Consider the following 19,270-nt stretch of genomic DNA (forward strand, 5'->3'; position numbering starts at 1 on the left):
CTTTAATTCTATTTGTTCTGACGATTTTGACACCTGTCTACATGTTTTGTTCTGTTGTCTGTCTCCCGCTTCTAGACTGTGAGCCCGTTGTTGGGTAGGAACTGTCTCTAGATGTTGCTGACTTGTACTTCCCAAGCGCTCTGCACACAGTAAGCACTCAATAAATACGACTGAATGAATGAATGAATGAAAATGCCTGGAATGAATAAAACGTTCCAGGTTATCGGACAACAGCCATGACTGGAATAACCTCTATGCTGACTGCATTTGGTTAATCTTTTAAAACGTCAAATATATCCAATTTGTTTTTTATTCACATAGTGTGAATATTCTTCCCAAAATATTAGTTCACAATTTTTTCAAGTTCTTTTTTACTTAATTTTGTTATTTGTTGATTTGGAAAGAAGGTGCTAGTGACAAACCTTAAGGTTCCACAGTCTTGAGTTCTAAAAATGCAGAAAATAAAGTCCTGTTTTTCCTGTCTCTCAAGGGTGCTGATATAATAATAAATCCCCTCAAGACCTCTAATGTTGATCATGTCCCAAGGATACGGCATAGAAATTGGAAAACTAAGGCACAGAGAAGTGCTGAGCCAAAGATCAAAAATGGTAGAGCACTGAGAGGTTCTATATCAATCTCTGGTTTCCAATTCCCTGATCCCTTACAAAAGAGTCCATTATGAGAATTCAAAACAGAAAGTAAGGCAACTTTAACTATGGTAATACTATGGTATTAACTATGGTAATACTACCATAGTATTAATAAGCCCTGCCTATTTAGTCTTTATAAAGCAGCTATGTAAATTAGATCCTATTTTCAGCCCCTTACCAAATAACTTTGGGTTGAAAGAATCCCAAACGGCTTCCAAACTTTAATTCTTCAAGGATGAGGTATGTGGGTGTGTGTGTGCGTGCGTGTGTGTGTGTGTTTGTAGCAGAAACCCAGACCTGCTAAAAGGGCTTTTTAAAAAGGGCACCAAGAGTCAGTTATCACTAAAAGATCTGAAAGTTAAATGAAGGAAAGAAAAATGAGAATGCCTATCCCCCAAGGCCCACAGATGGAGAAAGCTTGAGGCAGACCACCCCCACCACACAGTGACAACAACCCTGCATACTTCAATCTCCAGGAGTTTATAGTACAGAATTTCCACTCTGAGGAAATTATAATCCTAAATTCATTTATTTTATGATAGACTTTGATATATTTTACCTGATGAGCACAGCGCCTGGGAGGTGGATTGGGGACATCCACTTTAGTCCATGTGTCCTTCCTGATGTTGTAGATAAACAGCTCATTATACAGGAAAGTCTGCCAAAAATAACATATATATATATATATATATATACTGACCTTTACTATGAAGTGACATTTATCCCTAAAACAGCAGGTTACACTCAAGAGATTTTCTTCTACAATGCACCAATATCAACTGCAATCAACCAACAATCTTTAGTACCAGAAAGAGCATGGCCTAGTAGATCCAGCATGAGCCTGGGGGTCAGAAGGACCTGGATTCTAATCCAGTATCCGCCACTCGCCTGGTGTATGACCTTGGGCGAGTCACTTAAATTCTCCGTGCCTCAGTTGCCTCATCTGCAAAATGGGGATTATTGTGAGCCCCATTAGAACACGGACTATGTCCAATTTGATTAGCTTTGTATCTACCCCAGTGTTTAGTACAGTGCCTGGCACTTAACAAATACCATTAAAAAAAAAAACCCTCTTAGCAAGGGAAGACAGCATAGCTAATATATTTATAAATTACAGCAATTTACATTTCAAAGAATCCCAAAGCATTTTTACAAATTCAAAAGAGAAATCAACTTCACCTCCTGAAGACATGCAGCTATTTCTGCAGTGCAAAACTCTTAATTTACTGCTGAGATATCTCATTTCTATCTGTTTCAGAACTACGGGGGGGCAGCGAGTGGAAAGAGCATGGGACTAGGAGCCAGGAGACCTGAGTTCCAGGCCCAGTTCCGGCATCTTGGGCAAGTCGCTTTGCTTCTTTGTGCTTCAGTTTCCTTATTTGTAAAATCGGGATAAAACACCAGTTCTCCCTCTCTCTTTCAGACCGCGAGCCCCAAATGAAAAAGGGATGATATCCACCCTGATTATCTTTTACCTACCCCACTGTTTGGCACATAGTAAGCACTGAATAACATTTTTCCTAGTATCTAAGCAAATGACCCTAAGCAACCGGGAAATAAAGACTGGAATAGCACTGAAGGTGTGGGGAATTAAGGTTAACAAAGCGTGACCATGGAAATCCTGACTGATGACAATGGAGTCTCCCACCAGGTACAATGGATGAGGCTCAGTCCTGGGCCTTCAGGAGGAAGAGGTTGGGCAGAGGAATTGCTTAGAGGAATACTGGTTGTGCAATGGCACTCACGGTTTCTTGGCCCTTCTGTTCATGTTTCTGCTGGAGCATGGCGTTTCAAGAGCCAGTAGGTGGACAGGGGATGGAAATTATAAAACAAACCAAGAAACCCTGAAGTTGTTTTGGCAGAATTGCAGGTGAGGTTACATGTTCAATTTATCCAAATAGGAATAGCAGAAGCAAAAGTTCCCTCAGCTGACACTAGTGTCTTCTATCAATCAATCGATGGTATTTATTAAGCACTTAATGCGTGCCGAGCACTGTACTAAGCACTTGTGAGCGAACAACAGAGTTGGTAGAATCCCTGCCCACCACGAGCTTACAGTCTAGAGGATTCTGTCCTAGAAGGGCCACCACAGAGGACAAGATGGAAATTTAATATCCAAGACCTGTTTAATACTTTGTTCTGTGCCTAGCCCAAGGGGGTTCGATGTTTTCATGCTATGGGTAAAACTAGGACAGGGGAAGAGGAAAGCACATGGTGACACAGGAATCTTCCCTGACAATGGATATGCCAATGAGCAGACTCTGAAAGAACAAGAGACTAGGAGGGGAGGGGATCAAGGGTCACCTATGAGACAGCAGCAGACTCTGTTTAGGTTGTCAGTATCTCCAGACATACAGCAATCTCTGATTGAAGGAAGCTTCACAGTTTGAAACAGGAAATGCAAAAGGAAAAATAAGAAAGTGTGTTAAAGAGAAAGGGGAGTAATAGCAGCTAAGGCAGACATGTAGTTCACTAAAGTGGCAGACTACTAAATTCTGGGTTGAGGAATCTAATCCTGAATCAGGCACTAATTTTGCGAGCCATTTATATTCCATCAATAACAATCCTCTTTCCCACTGGTGATGGGGCGAGCAAGTAACGAAACTATATTAAAAAGAAAAGGAAATTCCACGGACTTGCAGCAAAGAGTCAGTGACATAAATAGCAGACTCATGAATTTGTGGGGGGGATGTGTTAAAAGGAATTCAGGAAAAGAGAACTAAATGGTTAAGGGAGAAAAGATGACAGGGTACAGATTGGGAAAAAAAATAGCTCCTTAGCAGTAGCCTCTGGTCATCCACAGTCTAGGATATAATTAACTCATAAATATGTTGCTGCTCTTAACTTCCAAAACTGGTCTGTGATTTCTAACTTATTTTCCAGGGTCAGCTACATTTTCAGTATAGCCCACCTTGTGCACTACAAACAATCCACTATGTTCAGTGACGAAGGGGAGACGGACCTATTTGAAATATGTTTGTGTCCACCAAAAAAAGGGGAGGTGATTAAAGATAAATTATTTCAAGAACAGAAACAGGCAGCTGAATTTGCCCAAGTGTCAAAGATATGCATCCCATTTTAACGCTACAATCTGGGTGCCAGAAAGGAGTGACTTGGCTGATGTCTGTCAGGGCCCAGCATCTTAAAATGTCTTATTTCTGTCTCTGGCTGCCCACTTGGCAGTATGGTTGAGCAGGCTGTTTCTGGTTCTCACCCCTACCCTACTCACTAGAGACGGGTAACCCCCATACTGAGCCAGACAAAGACTGGAAGGGGAAGACCCAAGGACAGTCACTGAGACTCCAGGCAGGTGGAAAGGAAGGCTTTCGCAGGCTTGCTTCTAAGAAAAAGGCATGCCAAAAAGCAATGCTTTGTGGAACTTAAACGACTTGCAATTTTTCAGGATTCCACCTAAATGTGCAGGCAGCCTTCCAACCTTGGGAGATTATCTACAAGTGGGAGATGAGAGTTCAAGATTGTGCTCCACAGTTTCCCAACGACTGAACTAGGAAGTGTTGCCATGCTTCATTTCAACCCATTTTAGAACCATTTGGGACATCACACTCAGCAGAATGCTTCCTATTAAAAGTAATTTACTGACACTAACCTAACAAGCGTTTTTCCACAAAGCATAACCCACCTATGGGCAACACCAGCGTTTCTGCAACACTGGAGAAGCAACGTGGCCTAGCAGATAGAGGGCGGGCCTGGGAGTCTGAAGGCCCTGGGTTCTAATCCCACCTCTGCCACTTGCCTGATGTGTGACCTTGGGCAAGTCACATCACTTCTCCATAACTCAGTTCCCTCAATGGTAAAATGGGGATTTAGGCTGTGAGCTCTATCTGGGACATGGGCTGTGTCCAATCTGATTAGCTAGTATGTGACAGTGTGTGTCACATAGTAAGCCCTTAGCATGTACCATAAAAAAATTTAAAAAGAGACATCAGCTTTAAATAGGAACAAACGCCATCCCTTTTACTGAAATTTGAAAACGGACTTCAGTTGAAGCAGAGAAGAGAAAAAAGCTAGGATTATGCTAGGCGAGACAGCCGAAGACAAAGGACATATACAGCCTGTAACAGAAGAAATTAGGAACTTCTGAAAAATTGATGCAAACAGAGTCACTCTACTCCCTTAATGGATCCCGGTTTGATCTGTCAAGGACAGGGCTTCACATTTGGTCTGACAGCTCAGGCTCAAGACAATATGAGAATCGAATTAAAGGGTTACTTATTTTGCTCTCATTCTAGGACAAATACATATTTCATGCTTCAGGTTAATTTTGAACCAGATGAAATGAAATCCATGCAAATGACAGTGAAGGAAGGGGAAAAAAAAAGAAAGAACTATACTTTACTTTTTGGCCATTGAAATATTCACCTCCGAAAAGGACTAATTCATCTTTCTCAGGATGGGCAGACAGAGAGGCGTTTAACCTGCAGGACATAAAGTGCAGACATCAGCAAAGTCTAGGTCCGTTTACAACATTTCTGAAACCATATTTCAGTTTCTACAGACACCTCCTCTTGTCCCTGTCTTCTTCAATATCTAGCTCCCTTTTGCTTTTCTCCCAGACAGTGACAGGAATCATTTGGAAACTGTCAAGAGAAAAGAACCTGATGTTTCAGTAGGCTTTTGAAGATATGACAATACCCTTAGAACAAATTTTTGAGATAGACACAGGGCAAGAAGCTGAGGGTTGGTTACGCAGTTAAATTATCCTTCAAGAAATCAGCCTTGCAGATCACTAGCCCCACTACCTGCTCCATATGCAAATGCCTTTCCCATTCCCATCCCATTCCAAATCCCTTGGCATCACTCACCTTGTGTCAGTGTTAGTAATAGTAGTATTTATTGAGTATAAAGTATTTATACTCTATATGGAAACACTGCATTCTAGGCAAAAGGTCAAAAGCAATATTCCACTTTCAGCTGACAAGATGGCTGCTACATAAAATAGACCTCTGAGGATTTAAATGATGAATTCTGATATCACTAGCACCGAATCACACCACTAAGCAAGCCCTCAAGTTTTGACAAAAGGAGTCACGGATCCCAGGGAGGGATACATGTCTTGGACGATTAAAATTGTGGTATTCAAGCCTTTACTCTGTGCCACGTGCTCAGAGGGATACAAACCTTCTGAAGAAGCTTTACTCTTCTCTACAGACACCAAACCCAGCAGGGTAGGTGAACCACCAACCTCCCTTCCCTAGGGAATTTGGTGGAGAGGGGAAGAGTGGAGGAGAGAGGAAAAGAAACACTAACCCAATTTCCCAAATGCATCATGAATGATGTCCTGACCGTGCGATGAACACCAAGGATTTATTCATTCCGTGAAGAAACTTTAGTTAGCGGTCCTTAAGCACAAGGGCACTCCACTTCACTCTTTTCCCCTTTTATTAGATGATAATTAAATCCACTCTACCCAGGGTCCATGACAAAAGCAAAGGAAGCCCTCTTTTCAACTAGCTGCAGAAAAGTAGCATGTTTGAATACTGCTCCCTGCATACAGCCTTGTTTTTACATTTCGGTTCAGATATATGATGTTAAAAATTAAGTAATTGGATCTCTCTGATCACATAGTTTTGAGGACAAAGATATCTATTTAGGAAGCAAAAGAAGGGCCTGTTTTCTCCACGAAACTTAAAAGGGAGAAGAGAGAACAGGCTCCCCTTCATCTCCATCAGCTAGTTTTAATATTGCTAAAAGCACTGTCTTTTGATCTTTGTTAGCAGGAAATACTCCATATTTTATCTCTTTCTTGAACTAGTTTCCGTTGCCCACCGTGGGAGTCAAAGTCCTGAAAGTCCCCACAAAGGCCAAAACTGTAGATGACAACTCCAAAGCCTAAAGGACTAATGGACGTTGCAAACTGTCTGGCTGCAAAATTTGGGATTTGTGGAACACATTTAAGAAAGCCTGTTTCAAGCTGGCTGTGCACAACACCCTGCATGGTCAGCCTATCATAGCTCATTAACATTTCGGGGAACTAAGAACGAACAAAGGCAGGCTAAGAAAAAACACGGTCACTTAAAACTATATACCATGGCAGACAAAACGGTACACAGAAAATTAAGAATGGATTCTCAGAGACACAGTTGGAAAAGGTGACATGCAACTGCCGAAAATGACCGGGATTCGGAACAAGAGATGAATGGAAATGACGATCAATGCCCCAGCCTGAAGGTAAGTCAATTAAAATCTAAGCTCCCTGTGGACAGAGATTCTGTCTTCTACTTCTACTGTATTCTCCCAGACACTAACTACAGTGCTCTTCACAGAGTAGGCATTTAATAAATATGATGAATCGATTAATTACAGCAGCTTCCCAAAAGTATATCTCAGCCACCCCACCGAAAGGCCCTTGGGAATCTCAGGCACCACAGGATTAAGGCCATTGCTAAGCCCGCTTTTTCGCAAGCAGAGAAAACTGACACCTTCTTCCTGGGGAGCCCCACAATCTCAATCGGTTTCACATGGTATAACAGCAAATTCATTTCCCATTTGCAGACCTGGTAATCAGCTTAGAGAAAATGGTTGGAAAACACTACTTCACAGCACCCTTTTCTCAGTCTAATTCCTCAATGTTTAAAAAAAACCCCAAAAACCCACAAGAAGTTTTGTACTGTGTTTCCACATTCACACCACTTTAGGTTCAAAACATTTAATAATCAAAGTGGAACCCTTCGCCCGAAGATTTCAAATCCCTTAAGACCAGGAATAACAAACCTCAGGTGGGGTATCCTTGCTTGTTGACTTCACATCTTTAATGGCAATATCTTGCAAAAAATCTGTTGGTTCAACACGTTCAGTCTTAAAACTATCAGTGGGAAAATGATGCTGCCATTTACGGTGCTCTATAATTTGTCACCTTTAAAGCACTTGTGATGGGAGACTTGATATTTCCATAAATATCACTAACTTTCTCAAGTCTTTCACTCCTTGGTGCTCTGGGTAGGAGCAGTGTAGTTTCGTTTTGTGGATGGTTAAAATTTGCTGGTCATTAATGAAACTATTACGTCAATGGGGAATGCACTGCTCCAATTTATCCAGAAAGAGGAACCTTTCAACAGGCCTACTGGCTGACAGGTTTAATGGAACCCCTGCTTTCTTACCTTGGTGAGGGTGGAGGACACGGTGTTTCAATGATCTGGGTCTTTTTAGCATCTAATGTCTGGAACTGTGCTATCAGAGCTTCCAGGTCTTCCTGAAAGCAAACAAGTGATCTCATATAAGGAAGGGCTTCAATTACAATAGCATATGTGTTAAATTCAAGTCGGTCAAAATCTGATTTAGGTCTAATCATAAAATGGAGTTGTTGCATTTTTTCATGAAATTTAATCTAAATGGAAAAATCATTTTCAAAATGATGGCTCACAAAGTAATTTTGTTACTACTTTTGTAACTAGTTAGCATCCTATCGGATTATTTTGTTTTGTCCATAAATTCACATTCATCTTTACAAACATAGTCTTAATTATGCAGTCCAGACACCTGTGTTTTCCCTTTACTCCCTCCTCCACCATAACCAGGTACATTTTCAACAGCTACAGGACCTAGGGGGGAGACTATGGCAAGTGTAGTCTTCCTACCAAATATTCATGGATTTGGATTTTCAAATTATATATTCTTGGCAATTGACTTCCTGAGAGCTGGAAGACTTTGAAAAAGTTAACTGTCCATCACATGGTTCCTGCAAAATCACAGTGTAATGACAGAGACAGGTCATAAAGCTAAAGGCTACATTTCCTCCAATAAAGTTTAAAATTAAGCTCCAAATGCCAAGGGCAGAGGCAGGGAGTCACCTGCAAACAGACATTTTCCTAGATTTTTTTTCCTCTTTGACTAGCTCTACAATTTCTAATGAGCCCAATATTTGACAGCAGAAACCTCCTCTCTCCCGTCCCCCTCCACCTCTCCCCACCCAACCCCAGACACCCACCCCAAAACCAGGGCAGCCCGTTTTCCCACTCCTTTACCAGCCGTGGGGCAGCACCCTCTCCCTGACTTTTGGAAAGAGGATGCAACATGGCCTAGTGGAAAGAGCACAGGCTTGGGAGTCAGAGGACTTGGGTTCTAACCCCGGCTCTGCCAACTGCTTGCAGAGCAGTTGTGAAGTGGCAACAATACCTGTTGTCCCTCTTATTAGACTGTGAGCCCCATGCAGGACAGGAACTGTGTTTGACTGTGTTAACATGTAACTATCCCAGGGTCAGTTCTTGGTCCCCTTCTGTTCTCGAACTACACTCACTCCCTTGGTGAACTCATTCACTCCCACGGCTTCAACTATCCTCTCTACACTGATGACACCCAAATCTACATCTCTGCCCCTGCTCTCTCTCCCTCCCTCCAGGCTCACATCTCCTCCTGCCTTCAGGACATCTCCATCTGGATGTCTGCCCTCCATCTCAAACTCAACATGTCCAAGACAACTCCTTGTCTTTCCTCCCAAACCCTGCCCTCTCCCTGACTTTCCCATCACTGTTGACGGCACTACCACCCTTCCCGTCTCACAAGCCCGCAACCTTGGTGTCATCCTCGACTCCGCTCTCTCATTCACCCCTCACATCCAATCAGTCACCAAAACCTGCCGGTCTCACCTCCGCAACATCGCCAAGATCCGCCCTTTCCTCTCTATCCAAATCGCTACCCTGCTCGTTCAAGCTCTCATCCTATCCCGTGTGGATTACTGCATCAGCCTCCTCTCTGATCTCCCATCCTCCTGTCTCTCCCCACTTCAATTCATACTTCACGCCACTGCCCAGATCGTCTTTATGCAGAAATGCCCTGGGCATGTTACTCCCCTCCTCAAAAATTTCCAGTGGCTACCAATCACCTACGCATCAGGCAAAAACTCCTCACCCTGGGCTTCAAGGCTGTCCATCACCTTGCCCCCTCCTACCTCACCTCCCTTCTCTCCTTCTACAGCCCAGCCCGCACCCTCCGCTCCTCTGCCGCTAATCTCCTCACCGTGCCTTGTTCTTGCCCGTCCCGCCATCGACCCCCGGCCCACGTTATCCCCCTGGCCTGGAATGCCCTCCCTCCACACATCCACCAAGCTAGCTCTCTTCTTTGCTTCAAAGTCCTACTGAGAGCTCACCTCCTCCAGGAGGCCTTCCCACACTGAGCCCCCTCCTTCCTCTCCCCCTCCTCCCCCTCCCCATCCTCCCTGCCTTACCTCCTTCCCCTCCCCACAGCACCTGTATATATGTATGTATGTTTGTACGTATTTATTACTCTATTTCATTTGTACATATTTATTCTATTTATTTTATTTTGTTAATATGTTTTGTTTTCTTCTCTGTCTCCCCCTTCTAGACTGTGAGCCCACTGTTGGGTAGGGACCGTCTCTATATGTTGCCAACTTGTACTTCCCAAGCACTTAGTACAGTGCTCTGCACACAGTAAGTGCTCAATAAATACGACTGAATGAACAGGGTTTGACAAAGAGTAAGCATTTAACAATATCATTAAAGAAAAATCAAATGCCTAGCCCTTTAGAATACAATCTCTTAAATACATTCGTGGGGAGTGTGGATGCTGTTTTACATCAACTCCTTTAATTCCGCTGGGTTTATCTAGTCTTTTTCCTCATGTTCCTCAACATAACTTTATCTCAGTGGAGAGTGCAATACTGATCCCAGCTCTGCCACTAGGCAGCTGTGTTAACTTTGGGCAAGTCACTTTACCTCTTCATCCCCAAGCTTCCTGCTCTGTCAAATGGGGATAAGATTCCTGCTCACTGACCCTCTTAGATTGTGAGGCCCAAGCGGGGCTGTATCTGATCTGTTCAGCTTGTGTCTCTCCCTGAGCTCACGGCAGGGCTAGGTATCTAACAAGCACTTAATACCAGAATTGGCACGACTGGACAACTCAAACTCTAAATGCTCACAACTCACCAGGTGATAATGCACCCAAAAATCATGCTCACTCTATTCCTACCTTTTGTGTGTGTCATAAAGAATGCTCCTAAGAAACAGCGCATGTTTATTCTGCCACTTTAATAGAAGGACAATAAGAGGAGGAAAGACAGTTGCCTAGAGAAGCAGTGTAGGCTACAGGAAAGAGCAGAGTACTGGGAGTCAGGAGACTTGGGTTCTAGTCCCAGCTCTGCCATTTGCCTGACGTTCGGCAAGTCACAATTTCCCTATTCTTTAGTTTTCTCAACTATAAAATGGGGGTAATAATAATGATGATGACATTTGTTAAGCGCCTCAGTTTCCTCATCTTGGCCCCATGTGGGCCAAAGACTCCATTCTGACAACTGAATTTACCCCCAGCTCTTAGTGCCATGTGTGGCACTTACTGTTTAACAAACAGCACAGCCGTTGTTATTAATAACATTACTAATCCATCCCTCATCCCCTCCTGAGGACTCCCCTCCTGAGAAGTCAAGCAGCATATCCCTCTCGGGGCTAAGTCAAAAAGAGAAAGAAGTGAGCAGCTTCCACAAAATACCCCAAGGTGGAGAAATAAAGAAGGCTTTTAAAAGAAGAATATGAATGGTGGCATTTCTTAAGCACTTCTTATGTGCCAAGCACTGTACTAAGCACTGGGGTTATATATAAAAGTATCAGGTTGGAGATAGTCCCTGGCCCTTATTGGGCTCACAGGTCAAGTAATGAAGAAAAGTGGGTGGGGTGCAAAAAAAGGTCAGTATAATCAGTTGGGATGGTATTGCTGTGCTGGATGATAAAGGTCCCATGTCTCTGCTCTTCGGCCAGCACAGTTAATAATAATAATTGCGGGTGTTTGTTAATGGGTATTAAACGCTTGAGAGAGTACTGAACAACAGAGTTGGTAGAAATGTTCCTTGCCTACAAGGATCTTACAGTCTATCCCGTCCGGACTACTGCATCATCCTTCTCTCTGATCTCCCATCCTCGTGTCTCTCCCCACTTCAATCCATACTTCATGTTGCTGCCCGGATTGTCTTTGTCCAGAAATGCTCTGGGCAGTTGCTCCCCTCCTCAAAAATCTCCAGTGGCTACCAATCAATCTGCACATCAGGTAGAAACTCCTCACCCTCGGCTTCAAGGCTGTCCATCACCTCGCCCCCTCCTACCTCACCTCCCTCTCTCCTACTCCAGCCCACCCCGCACCCTCCGCTCCTCTGACGCTAATCTCCTCACCGTTAGGCCTCGTTCTCGCCTGTCCCGCCATCGACCCCCGGCCCACGTCATCCCCCGAGCCTGGAATGCCCTCCCTCTGCCCATCCGCCAAGCTAGCTCTCTTCCTCCCTTCAAGGTCCTATTGAGAGCTCACCTCCTCCAGGAGGCCTTCCCAGACTGAGCCCCTTCCTTCCTCTCCCCCTCGTCCCCCTCTCCATCCCCCCCATCTTACCTCCTTCCCTTCCCCACAGCACCTGTATATATGTATGTACATATTTATTACTCTATTTATTTATTTATTTTACTTGTACATATCTATTCTAATTATTTTATTTTGTTAGTATGTTTGGTTTTGTTCTCTGTCTCCCCCTTTTAGACTGTGAGCCCACTGTTGGGTAGGGACTGTCTCTATATGTTGCAAACTTGTACTTCCCAAGCGCTTAGTACAGTGCTCTGCACACAGTAAGCGCTCAATATGATTGATTGATTAATCCCCATTTTATAAATGAGGTAACAGGCACAGAGAAGTGAAGTGATCTGCCCAAAGCCACATGGCTGATTCACCCTCCCCCTTAAGGCTGTGAACCCATGTGGTCAGCAGCTGTGTCCAATCTGCTTCTACTGTAACTATTACAATGTTTGTACAACTCTGTTGTACGGTACTCTCTCAAGCGTTTAATACCCATTAACAAACACCCGCAATTATTATTATTAACTGTGCTGGCCTGATAAGAGCAGAGACATGGGACCTTTATCATCCAGCACAGCAATACCATCCCAACTGATTATAGTGGCTTTTGTTTGCACCCCACTCACTTTTCTTCATTACTTGACCTGTGAGCCCAATAAAGGCCAGGGACTATCTCCAACCTGATGCTTTTATATATAACCCCAGTGCTTAGGACAGTGGCACATAATAAGTGCTTAAGAAATGCCATCATTAATATTCTTCTTCTTCTTTTAAAAGCCTTCTTTATTCCTCCACCTTGGGGTATTTTGTGGAAGCTGCTCACTTCTTTCTCCTTTTGACTTAGCACCCAGAGGGATATGCTGCTTGACTTCTCAGGAGGGGATGAGGGATGGATTAGTAATGTTATTAATAACAATGTCTGTGCTGTTTGTTAAGCAGTAGGTGCCACACATGGCACTAAGAGCTGAGGGTAAGTTCAGTTGTCAGAATGGAGTCTTTGGCCCACATGGGGCCAAGATGAGGAAACTGAGGCTCAGAGAAGTTAAGCAGCTTGCCCAAGGTCACACAGCAAACAAGCTGCTTCTATAGAGAAGCAGCGCGGCTTAGTGGCTAGAGCTCAGGCTTGGGAGTCAGAGTTCAGGGGTTCTCACCCCGGCTCCACCACTTGTCTGCTCTGTGACTTTGGGCAAGTCACTTCACTTCTCTGGGCCTCAGTTATCTCATTTGTAAAATGAGGATTAGGGCTGTGAGCCCTGCATGGGTCAACCTCATTACCTTGTATCTACCCCAGCGCTTTGCACATAGTTAACTGCTTAACAAATACCATCATCATCACAAGTGACAGAGCCCAGACTAGAAGTTTAGTGGAAAGAGCCCAGGGTTAGGAGTCAGAGGACGTGAGTCTAATCCCGATTCTGCCACTTGTCTGCTGTGCGAACCTGAGCAAGCCACTTAACTTCTCTGTGTCTCAGTCACCTTATCTGTAAAATGAGAATTGAGACCATGAGCCCCATATGGAACAAACCTGATCACCTTGTATCTACCCCAGCGCTCAGAGCAGTGCTCGGCACATAGTACATGCTCAACAAAAACCATCATTACTATTGAGAAGCAGTATGGTGTAGTGGATAGAGCACGGGCGTGGGAGTCTGAAGATCATGGGTTCGAATCCTGTCTCTGCCACTTGCCGGTTGTGTAACCTTGTGCAAGTCACTTTACTTCTCTGTGCCTCAGTTCCCTCATCTGGAAAACGGGGATTGAAGATTGTGAGCCCCATGTGGGGCAGAGGCTGTCTAACCTACTTTGCTTGTATCCACCCCAGCGCTTAGTACAGTGCCTGGCACATTGTAAGTGTTTTAACAAACATTACTATTATTACTCTTAGAACCCATGTCCTCTACCTCCCCAGCCTGTGCTCTTTCTACTAAGCCACTCTGCTCCCCCACGGCTTTTTTCATTTACTCAATCATTTACTGAGCGCTTACCGTGTGCAGAGCACTGTACTAAGCGCTTGGAAAGTAGAATTCAGCAACAGAGACAATACCTATCCAACAACGGGTTCACAGTCTACATTCGTTCATTCAATCGTATTTATTGAACATTTACTGTGTGTAGAGCACTGCACTAAGCGCTTGGAAAATACAATTCGGCAACAGAGTCCCTACCCAACAACGGGCTCACAGTCTAGAAGGGGGGAGACAGACATCAAAACAAAACAAGCAGACAGGCGTCAATACCATCAATATAAATAGAATTAGAGCTATATACACATCATCAGTAAACGAAATAAGAGTAATAAATTTCTACAAATATAAGAAGTGCTGTAGGGCAGGGGAGAGGGTAGGGCAGGGGGTGGAGCAGAGGAAAAGCAGCGTGAGAAGCAGCGTGGCCCAGTGGAAAGAGCCCGGGCTTTGGAGTCAGAGGTCATGGGTTCAAATCCCGGCTCCGCCACTTGTCAGCTGTGTGACTTTGGGCAAGTCACTTAACTTCTCTGTGCCTCAGTTACCTCATCTGTAAAATGGGGATTAATAATAATAATAATAATGATGGCATTTGTTAAGCTCTTACTATGTGCAAAGCACTATTCTAAGTGCCGGGGAGATAGCCCCACGTGGGACAACCTGATCACCTTGTATCCCCCCCCTCAGAGCTTAGAACAGTGCTTTACACATAGTAAGCGCTTAATAAATGCCACTATTATTATTATCTGTAAAATAGGGATGAAGCCTGTGAGCCCCACGTGGGACCACCTGATTACCTTGTATCGCCCTTCCAGGGCTTAGAACAGTGCTTTACACATAGTAAGCGCTTAATAAATGCCATTATTATTATTACTGTTATCTGTAAAATGAACCCCATGTGGGACAACCTGATTACCTTGTATCCCCCCTCCAGCGCTAAGCAGTGCTTTGCACATAGTAAGTGCTTAATAAACCCCATTATTATCATTATTATCATCTGCAAAATGGGGGTGAAGACTGTAAGCCCCATGTGGGATAACCCGATCACCTTGTATCCCCCCTAGCGCTTAGAACAGCGCTTTGCACATAGTAAGCACTTAATAAATGCCATTATTACTATTATTGTTATCTGTAAAACGGGGATGAAGACTGTGAGCCCCACGTGGGACAACCTGATCACCCTGTATCCCCCCCTCCAGCGCTTAGAGCAGTGCTTTGCACATAGTAAGCGCTTAATAAACGCCATTATTACTATTATTATCTGTAAAATGGGGATGAAGCCTGTGAGCCCCATGTGGGACAACCTGATCACCTTGTATGCCCCCTCCAGCGCTTAGAGCAGTGCTTTGCACATAGTAAGCGCTTAATAAATGCCATTACTACTATTACTGTTATCTGCAAAATGAACCCCACATGGGACAACCTGATTACCTTGTATCCCCCCTCCAGCGCTTAGAGCAGTGTTTTGCACATAGTAAGCGATTAATAAATCCCATTATTATTATCATTATTATTATCTGTAAAATGGGGGTGAAAACTGTAAGCCCCACGTGGGACAACCTGATCACCTTGTATCCTCCCTCAAGCGCTTAGAACAGTGCTTTGCACAAAGTAAGGGCTTAATAAATGCCATTGTTACTATTATCTGTAAAATGGGGGTGAAGACTGTGAGCCTCACGTGGGACACCCTGATCACCCTGTATCCCCCCTCCAGCGCTTATAGCAGTGCTTTGCACATAGTAAGCGCTTAATAAACGCCATTATGACTATTACTGTTATCTGTAAAACGGGGGTGAAGACTGTGAGCCCCATGTGGGACAACCTGATCACCCTGTATCCCCCCTCTAGCGCTTGGAGCAGTGCTTTGCACATAGTAAGTGCTTAACAAATGCCATCATTATTAACTTCCCCAGCACTTAGAACAGTGCTTTGCACACAGTAATTGCTTAATGCCATTATTACTATTACCTGTAAAACGGGGGTGAAGACTGTGAGCCCCACGTGGGACACCCTGATCACCCTGTATCCCCCCTCCAGCGCTCAGAGCAGTGCTTTGCACATAGTAAGCGCTTAATAAACACCATTATTACTATTACTGTTATCTGGAAAATGGGGATGAAGACTGTGAGCCCCACGTGGGACAACCCGATCACCTTGCATCCCCCCTCCAGCACTTAGAGCAGTGCTTTGCACACAGTAAGCGCTTAATAAACGCCATTATTACTATTACTGTTATCTGTAAAATGGGGGTGAAGCCTGTGAGCCGCACGTGGGACAACCCGATCACGCTATATCACCCCTCCAGCGCTCAGAGCAGTGCTTGGCACATAGTAAGCGCTTAATAAACGCCATTATTACTATTATTGTCATCTGTAAAATAGGGGTGAAGACTGTGAACCCCACGTGGGACAACCTGATCACCTTGTATCCCCCCCGGCGCTTAGAGCAGTGCTTTGCACATAGTAAGCGCTTAATAAACGCCATTATTACTATAACTGTTATCTGTAAAACGGGGATGAAGACTATGAGCCCCCCTTCCAGCGCTTAGAACAGTGCTTTGCACATAGTAAGCACTTAATAAATGTCATTATTATTATTACCTATAAAATAGGGATGAAGACTGCGGGACAACCTGATTACCTTGCATCCCCCCTCCAGCGCTTAGCACGGTGCTTTGCACATAGTAAGCGCTTAATAAATGCCATTATTACTACCATTGTTATCTGTAAAATGGGGATGAAGACTGTGAGCCCCACGTGGAACAACCTGATCACCTTGTATCCCCCCTATAGCGCTTAGAACAGTGCTTTGCACATAGTAAGTGCGTAATAAATGCCGTTGTTACTATTATTGTCATCTGTAAAACGGGGATGAAGACTGTGAGCCCCACGTGGGACAACCTGATCACCTTGTATCCCCCCCCGCAGCGCTTAGAGCAGTGCTTTGCACATAGTAAGCGCTTAATAAACACCGTTATTACTATTATTGTCATCTGTAAAATGGGGATGAAGACTGTGAGCCCCACGTGGGACAACCTGACCACCCTGTATCCCCCCTCCAGCGCTTAGAGCAGGGCTTGGCACACAGTAAGCGCTTAATAAATGCCATTATTATTATTATCTGCAAAATGGGAATGAAGACTGTGAGCCCCACGTGGGACAACCTGATTACCTTGTGCGCTTAATAAATACCATTATTGTTCTTATCTGTAAAATGGGGATGAAGCCTGTGAGCCCCACGTGGGACAACCTGATCCCCCCGCATCCCCCCCTCCAGCGCTCAGGGCAGTGCTTGGCACGCAGCGTAGCTCCGCAGAGAGAACACGGGCTTTGGAGTCAGAGGTCATGGGTTCAAATCCCGGCTCTGCCAACTGTCAGCTGTGTGACTTTGGAAAAGTCACTTCACTGGGCCTCGGTTCCCTCCTCTGTAAAATGGGGATTCAGATCGTGAGCTCCCCATGGGACAACCTGATCACCTTGGAACTTCCCCAGCGCTTAGAACAGTGCCTTGCACATAGTAAGCGCTCAATAAATATTTATTTATTTATTTATTCTATTTATTCACTTATTTATTTATTTTGTTTATTTATTTATTTATTCTATTTATTTATTTATTTTGCTTGTACATTTCTATCCCATTTATTTTATTTTGTTGGTATGTTTGGTTCTGTTCTCTGTCACCCCCTTTAGACTGTGAGCCCACTGTTGGTTAGGGACTGTCTCTATGTGTTGCCAATTTGGACTTCCCAAGCGCTTAGTCCAGTGCTCTGCACATAGTAAGCGCTCAATAAATACGACTGATTGATTAAGCGCTTAATAAATGCCATTAAAATAAAATAAATGCCATCATCATCATTAGTGAGCGCTTTCCAGGCCCTTAGTCCAGTGCTCCGCACACAGTAAGCGCTCAATAAATACGATTGATTGATCGATTAACAAATCGTCAAGCGGTGCAATGATCCTTATTGCTTGTGGGATCCCGAACCTCCTCTCTCTTGGCTCTCTTGGAGACCTTCTTCTCCATCTTGGCGGCGGTCTTCTCGGCCCCTTTCTTCGCCTTCTTGCCCTTCTTCCCCATCCCGAGGCCTGAGGACGACGACGACGGCGGCCTCTCCTCAGCCTCCCCCCAGGCCGGCGGTGACGTCACTTCCGCCCCGGCTCGCGGCGGGCGCTTCCGGTCTCGCCTGGCGGCGGGCGGCGGGCGGCGGGGGCGAGTCACTGCCCCCTGTCGGCGGGGAGGGCTCCCGACAGCCGGAGTCCCACCAGGGGGAACAGCAGACTTCTTGGGAAGGGGAAAGCGCTGCTTTTCCTGCTTTAATCATGATAATAGTCATGAGCATTAATGATGATCCCTTATTAATCATCATTAACACTGTTGGGTAGGGACCGTCTCTAGATGCTGCCAGCTTGTCCTTCCCAAGCGCTTAGCCCAGTGCTCTGCGCACAGTAAGCGCTCAATAAATACGATTGATTGGTGGATTAGCAAATCATCATCATCAATCGTATTTATTGAGCGCTGACTATGTGCAGAGCACTGGACGAAGCGCTTGGGAAGTACAAATTGGCAACATATAGAGACAGTCCCTACCCAACAGTGGGCTCACAGTCTAAAAGATTAGCAAATGCCATCGCTATTATAATAATAATAATAATGGCATTTATTAAGCGCCAAATGCCATTATTATAATTATTATTATATATAATTCTATTTCTTTATCTTGATGCTACTGATGCCTGTTTACTGGTTTTGCTGTCCGTCTCCCCCCTTCTAGTCTGTGAGCCCATTGTGCGGAGGGATTGTCTCTATTTGTTGCTGGATTGTACTTTCCATTCATTCATTCAATCGTATTTATTAACAAAATAAAATAAATAGAATAAATATGTACACATAAAATAAATAGAGCAATAAATAATAACAATATACAATACAATATCTTATTATTTTCATTTCAGTATTTATTAAATCCTGACTAGGTGCCAAATGCTGTGCTAAGGGCTAGGGTAGATATAAGGTGATCTGATAGGTTAGGGTTCCTGCCCTACTTGGTTGGGACTTACAATCTAAGAAGTAGGGAAAGCAAATATGTTATCCCCATTTTACAGATTCATTCATTCATTCATTCAATCGCATTTATTATTAATAATAATAATAATGGCATTTATTAAGCACTTACTATGTGCAAAGCACTGTTCTAAGCGCTGGGGAGGATACAAGGTGATCAGATTGTCCCAAGTGGGGCTCACAAGTGCTCACCCCCATTTTTACAGATGAGGTAACTGAGGCACCGAGAAGCGAAGTGACTTGCCCAAAGTCACCCAGCTGACAATTGGGGGAGCCGGGATTTGAACCCATGAC

At 44.2% G+C, this 19,270-nt stretch overlaps 1 protein-coding gene across 2 annotated transcripts in view; it reads right to left on the bottom strand.

The window, feature by feature from the left end:
• Positions 1–18,038, bottom strand: part of KLHDC4 (kelch domain containing 4) — a 65,528-nt gene extending 47,490 nt beyond the window's left edge. Inside the window, exons 1-4 of one of the 2 annotated variants that reach the window (XM_038754796.1) lie at positions 17,900–18,038; positions 7,769–7,860; positions 5,008–5,086; positions 1,210–1,308 (exon numbers count right to left, since the gene is read on the bottom strand). In XM_038754796.1, coding sequence (XP_038610724.1) covers positions 1,210–1,308; positions 5,008–5,086; positions 7,769–7,860; positions 17,900–17,992 — 363 coding nt within the window. In that variant the 5' untranslated portion in view covers positions 17,993–18,038. The remainder of the gene's footprint in view (positions 1–1,209; positions 1,309–5,007; positions 5,087–7,768; positions 7,861–17,899) is intronic. The other variant, XM_038754797.1, reaches the window with a different exon arrangement.
• Between the last annotated feature and the right edge of the window lie 1,232 nt (positions 18,039–19,270).

This window comes from Tachyglossus aculeatus, chromosome 11 (assembly GCF_015852505.1).
Source record: "Tachyglossus aculeatus isolate mTacAcu1 chromosome 11, mTacAcu1.pri, whole genome shotgun sequence".
Lineage (NCBI taxonomy): Eukaryota > Metazoa > Chordata > Mammalia > Monotremata > Tachyglossidae > Tachyglossus > Tachyglossus aculeatus.